This window comes from Molossus molossus, unplaced genomic scaffold, assembly GCF_014108415.1.
Source record: "Molossus molossus isolate mMolMol1 unplaced genomic scaffold, mMolMol1.p scaffold_m16_p_11, whole genome shotgun sequence".
Classification (NCBI taxonomy): domain Eukaryota; kingdom Metazoa; phylum Chordata; class Mammalia; order Chiroptera; family Molossidae; genus Molossus; species Molossus molossus.
The window spans coordinates 88209261-88215260 of record NW_023425346.1 but is presented as its reverse complement, the minus strand read 5'-3'; the positions used below and the strand labels follow the sequence as shown (position 1 = coordinate 88215260).

Here is a 6000-nt window from a genome sequence, read left to right as displayed (position 1 = left end):
AATTGGCATGAGAACCAGGAAGCTACCCATGGGGGACCGGGTGTGAAGGAAGAGCTCTAACATTGTTTTAACTGATTTCACAAACAGAGTAATGGAAAAGTGATAGTATTGAAAGAGAGTTTTGCTAGCTTTGGCTCAAACAGTCTAGTCAATCAAATTCAGGCCTATTACTGAGCACTGATCATGTATAAAGTATCGTTATATAGAATAGTCTAGGCCCTCAAAGAATTCGGAAAAGTAAGACAGACAAAAATAGCAATAAGGCAAAAATGTAAGTCCTTTGAGATAGATAAAAACAAAGAAGTATGCTGATTCAAAGGCAGGAGAGAAGATATTTTATGCAATATATCTGAAAAGGCTTCATGGAACACGTCAACTTGAGAGTAATTTTGAGAGGTAGGAGCTTAGAGAGGGAGGAGTCGATCCCAGGTAGAGAAGATAGAATAAACAAGCCAGGAACCAGAAAGCACAGGCTGTATTTGCATATTATAATATACATCAATTTGGCAAATGGTCAAGCATTTGTAATAGACCACTGGAAGATAAGATTGGAAAACCGGCTGGAGCCAGATGATGGAAGCTGAGTATCAGAGGGAATGGGCTGTCATTGAGGTATGTAAGCAGGGTTACTTCTAGAAGCCTTTATGCCTGGCTTCTTCATTATGTGTACCCTTAAATCACAATTAAAATTACTTGGTCACCTCTGTTTCTTTTAACCATAAAAGCCTGAATAAGGAAGCTTTTCTATAAAATATGCATGAATCCACCCCTCCAAAATAAGGAATCCATTGTGTAGTATTTATGTCACCTATTGCTACCTTTAATTTTCTGCATTCTGCCTAACCTAGTAAATTGTTTTAGAAGATGGGACCTAGCCGACATAGTCACTTCCTCTCAAATCAAAACATTCAACTCAACTTTAGAAGGAACATAAAACTTTCTCTATATACCTAACTGAGGTTCAGAGCTTTTCAGCTGAGCTCTGGTCTTACTGACTTAAAAGATCTTAATGACACTGTAAATATTATAAGAGTCACTGGGCTAGAGTCTGTAAAATGCTGCCTATGCCTTGCCCCTGCTGGAGTTGGCACTATGTGGTAAAGGAGGCTAGGGAATGTAGGACAAGTCCTACTGGCTTGGCAAGGGTCCCACCTAGTTCCTCATGACGTGTTCAGTGCAGGTGATACCTCCTCAAAGGTGTGGATAGGCAGTTAATTTCATGGAGAGTAGGAGGTGTAGGTTCAGCTTTTTTTTTTTTTTTTTTGTCACAGTGGAGCATTATCTGAATGATACTCATTCTCTCTTGAGCCTGGACTTCATGCAACAGGCAGCAACTGGAGGTTATTTCAATACAAGTAGAAGCCACTGAAAGATACTGCTCTGGGTTCTCACTGTGGAGGAAGAGCTGACTGAGAAGTGCTCCTGGTCAAGAATTAAGTCAATCCGCACGCAGGAAAAGACCCGTGGCAGAGGGAATCTGTGGGTCTCTTACCCCAGTCACCCCGAAAGATATGCCGTGAAAAGGCTTCTGACCCGTTGACACACAGCAAGTTGGACCAATTCTTTTTTTTTTTTCTGTGGAGGAAAAAAGAAAACTTTTATCGTTTGGGGTATTTGAAGGATGGCTTCCCAGTTTCACCAGCTGCGGGTCCTGGTCTGGAAGAACTGGCTAGGTGTCAAACGGCAGCCGGTGAGTACAAGTTCGGAGGGAGCAGGGCGCTGCTCCAGGCAATCCTGAAATGGGATGATGTGGATGAGGTGGAAAGGGAAGAGTTTTCATTTAATTTTTAAAGCAGGAAATAAGATATTTAGAAATCATCCCTGCCTCTGTCTCCCAGCTAAAAGCAGGAGTCTAAACTTGCCCCTGAAGGAGCCCTTTGATTTCAGTAAATTAAAAGAGTAAACCAGGGTATGCCCGGGGCAAAGAAAAGAATATCTTGTTACCGGCTGAACTGGAACCAATGCTGAATTCTAAGTTTCTGGCCAAGATGCTCTAAGAAATTTTCTTAATGAATTCAGTTAAAAACGAGATGAAGAAATGTATCAAAAAGGTACAGTCAAAGGGAGAGGAATGAAAAACCCAAAGCAATAGAAAGCTTGGTTGAAAAGTAAAATACAGAAAGGAAATAGTTTGAAGGCTGTTGGTATAGGAAAGCTTCTATGAAATTTTAGTTACCTAAAAATTACTTACTAGAAATGCCAAGCAAGAGCCAATGTATGTGCTATATTTCCAGACTATTATGAATCACTTGACTTTACTGCTACAGTCTGTCTACTCTGCTCATTGCAACATCCTTTTTTGTGTTCTTACATTCATGTGTGCTTTTTAAATTGTAAAGCTGGCTATTAGATCCTCATCTGATAGGGTCCTGGTAGGCTAGGAAAAGAATTGCCTTCTGTGAGTTGTCATATATTCGGAAAAATGTTTGAAAACCAGAGAAATCCTAAAAGGTATTCAATATACTTCATTTTAGAGTGGTAATTCCCAGCCTTAATTGAATGATATAAATATTATGCAAATAGTATGCGTCGTAGAAACCAACATTTTATCTATGCAATTTATCTCATTCTAAGTTTGCTTACAGTGCCTGACCCCTTACTTAAGTGTTCTGATGTATAGATTAAAAGGGAGAAGTAAATGTTCACTTACCTGTGTGAATTTGGTGGGTAGGATTTTAAATCTTAAGGCATTATGTGATTCTATAGGTGTGAGTTTTGACATAAATTTTAAATTATTACTATTTTTTTTAAATAGAGGAGATTGTCTTTTTAAAAAATGTTTTTGTTGATTTTTGAGAGAGACAGAGGGAGAGAGAGATAGAAACGTCCATGTGAGAGAGAGATGTCTATTGGCTGCCTCCTGCACACCCCCTACCGGGGATGAGCCTGCAACCTGGGCACGTGCCCTGACTGGGAATTGAACCTCTCCGTTCATGGGACAAGATTCTATCCACTGACCCACACTGGCCGAGGTTAAATTATTACTATTTTTATTTTATTGTGTTTTTTTTTTAACTGAAAACAACAGAAAAGTTAAACTTCACGTAATATCTCATAGTAAGATCTGTGTGGAATTCAGCAGGTTAAGAGTCTGGGTAGGTGATTGTGGTCAAAAGACAGAAGTTGGGTTCTCCATTTTGCTCCTCACCAGCTACAGGACTTGAGTGGCATAGCACCGTTTCTTTGAGTGCGAGCGTTCCCACTTCCCAAAGTGGGCATGAGAGTTACCATAGCTGTCGCAGAGTGGTGAGAACCCACTGTGCTGATGTATTTCAAATTGCTTTAGCAATGGTGGCTCACACTTGGCAAACTGGTTAGAGCGATTTGGGGCAATGTGGTTATCATATTTTATTTGACAGAATGATGAAAGGCAATCCAGAAGAAAGGATTGTGGGAGAGAGAAAGAAATGTATATACAGTAAAGTTTTAAAGTCATGAAAATTCAATAGTTAAAAATAAAAGCATGTAGGAGGTGAAAATATATTAATCATTGCTGATAAACAGAATGCTGAAGTTATATATTTTCCTTACAACTCCATTTTATCTTAATTTTTTTAAAAAGTTCTCAGGCCCTGGCCAGGTGGCTCAGTTTGTTGTAGCATTGTCCCATACACCAAAAGGTTGCAGGTTCAATTCCTGGCCAGGGCACATCCCTAGCTAGGCTGGGGTTTGATCCCTGGTGCATACGAGAGGCAGCTGATCAATATTTCTTTCTCTCTCTCTAAAAAAAAATTAATAAAAAACATATCCTTGGGTGAGGATTAAAAAACAAACAAACAATCCTCAGGTGAATCAAATATTTCATTGAGAAATTGTATCCTTAGAAACTTCAATAAGTTTCTCCCTCATCTATAACATAGCTGGTGTATCAATTTTCTACTTTGGAGTTTTTCTCTGCTTTAGTCCATTTCTGGTGGACGTGGAGACGGAAGTCAGGTGTGCTAAACTGTTTCACTATAATACTTCTAGGATTCCCGTTTAGCCAAAATCCCCCAAAGCCCCTGTTAATTACACTGTTGCCTATGGAAAGACAATACATAAGGAAATGACAATACAATGTTCATCTGGGGACATCAAGTGACACAGAAGTTAGGTGTACCTTCAGAGGATGGGACCCAGGGCAGAACGAAAGAAAAATTAGAAAAAGTCCAGAATGTGAGATGATGCGGAGGGCTCACCAGGATCCATTGTGACCAACTAGAGGGACAGAAGTGACCTTTAGAAAATGGCAGGGTCAAAAGGAGAAGGTAACGTGATTCTAAGTGGAGGGTGGACGGGCAGATAAAGGTATTTTTCTTCATACTTTTGCCCAAGACTGGAGAACACAGGTGGAAAGGATATGTCTGTGGCAATGTGACTTAAGAGGGAGGAAGGAGAAAAATCAAGAGGTTGGAAAGTTAGGATTCAAGATCTAAAAGAAGATGAAATGAAAGAAATTTGTGAAAACAGGAAATATAGACAACTTAGAAGACAGAGAATGTGAAAAGCAGTTATATTTAAATTTGAGTAGGAACTGGTCTTTGTCATCCATAAAGCAATTATTTTAAATGCAAGCATTTTAATTTCTATCTTTGTAATTGTTCTGAACATGTACTTTAAAACACATGTCTACACTGAGGAAAACAGAATTTAGTATGTGTCACACTGAAAAGTTATAGCTCTTACTGAATGTCAAAAATGTATACTACTAATAATATAATAATGCTAGCATCACCACCATGAATGACATTCTCCTCCTGTCTGTTTTCAAGAGATTCCATCACAAAGCAAGGTAGTGGGAAAGAGTCTATAATGAAGAAGTTAGAAATCTATTAATGGAAAAATAAATGATATATAAGAGAGAATAAAAAAGAAAAACAAATAAAGATATTAAAGTAGAGTAGGGATTACTGAGGAAACACAATATAAAATATATACTACAATAGAAAATGAGAAAATAATTTTAAACAGCTACGCAGTCTAAGAAATAGAATGTGGAATCTAATGAACAAAATAAACTAACAAAGTAGAAACGGACTCATGGATACAGAGAACAGATTGACAGCTGTCAGAGGGGAGGGGCTTGGGGGCCGGGTGAGAAGGGTAAAGGGATTAAGCAAAAGAAAGAAAGAAAGAAAGAAAGAAAGAAAGAAAGAAAGAAAGAAAGAAAGAAGGAAGGAAGGAAGGAAGGAAGGAAGGAAGGAAGGAAGGAAGGAAGGAAGGAAGGAAGGAAGGAAGGAAGGAAGGAAGGAAGGAAGGGAGGAAGGAAGGGAGGGAAAGAAAGAAGAAAAGACTCTTGGACACAGACAACAGTATGGTGAATGGAAGGAGACCTAACTTGGGGTGGTAAACACACAATACAATATACAGATGTTGTATTATAGAATTGTATATCTGAAACCTTTATACTTTTATTAACCAATGCCACCCAAAAGATACAATTAAAAAAGAAAAAGAAATAGAATGACAATGGGACAAGCTAAATGTTGAATTTAGCTGCAAAAGAGGAGGAAGAAATCTTTAATTTTTGAGGTGACCACCTTCAAAATTGTTCTGAGAATAAATGTTTCTCTCTCTCTTGAAAATCAAATACCAGAATTCTGGACTATTTGGGATTATCTAAATGGTGTTATTTTTTAGAGTTTCAGATTGTTCAACAGATTTTTCCAAGGTCACACAGTGAATTTAAGGACTCAAAATCAGATTTTCCCCCCAAAATATGTCAATTCTTTCCATTACCTCCGGCTGCTTTCTGTTGCCCTTGAGTTGAGTCTCCTTTCCCAATATTCTCTGATCCTTCCTCAGAGTTCGGCTTATCGATGAAGACATCATATTTGCTAAAGAGGCCTTAGATAATGCTGCTTTTTTTTTTTTTTTTTATCATTAGCAGTAATAACAATTCTCAATTACACTGTTAACCTAAATACAAAAAGCCAAATTGAGAGGCAACAGCTTTTTTTGAGTTCAAAGAATAGCTAGCTATTCAGGAAGCACTAAATTAGGCAGAAACCCAAACTGCGT

At 38.3% G+C, this 6000-nt stretch overlaps 1 protein-coding gene across 1 annotated transcript in view; it reads left to right on the top strand.

Annotated features, from left to right (window-relative positions):
* Nucleotides 1-1621: 1621 nt before the first annotated feature.
* The window catches only part of ABCA12 (ATP binding cassette subfamily A member 12), a 172242-nt gene continuing 167863 nt past the window's right edge, over nucleotides 1622-6000 (top strand). The window contains exon 1 of the mRNA XM_036254540.1: nucleotides 1622-1690. Coding sequence (XP_036110433.1) covers nucleotides 1622-1690 — 69 coding nt within the window. The remainder of the gene's footprint in view (nucleotides 1691-6000) is intronic.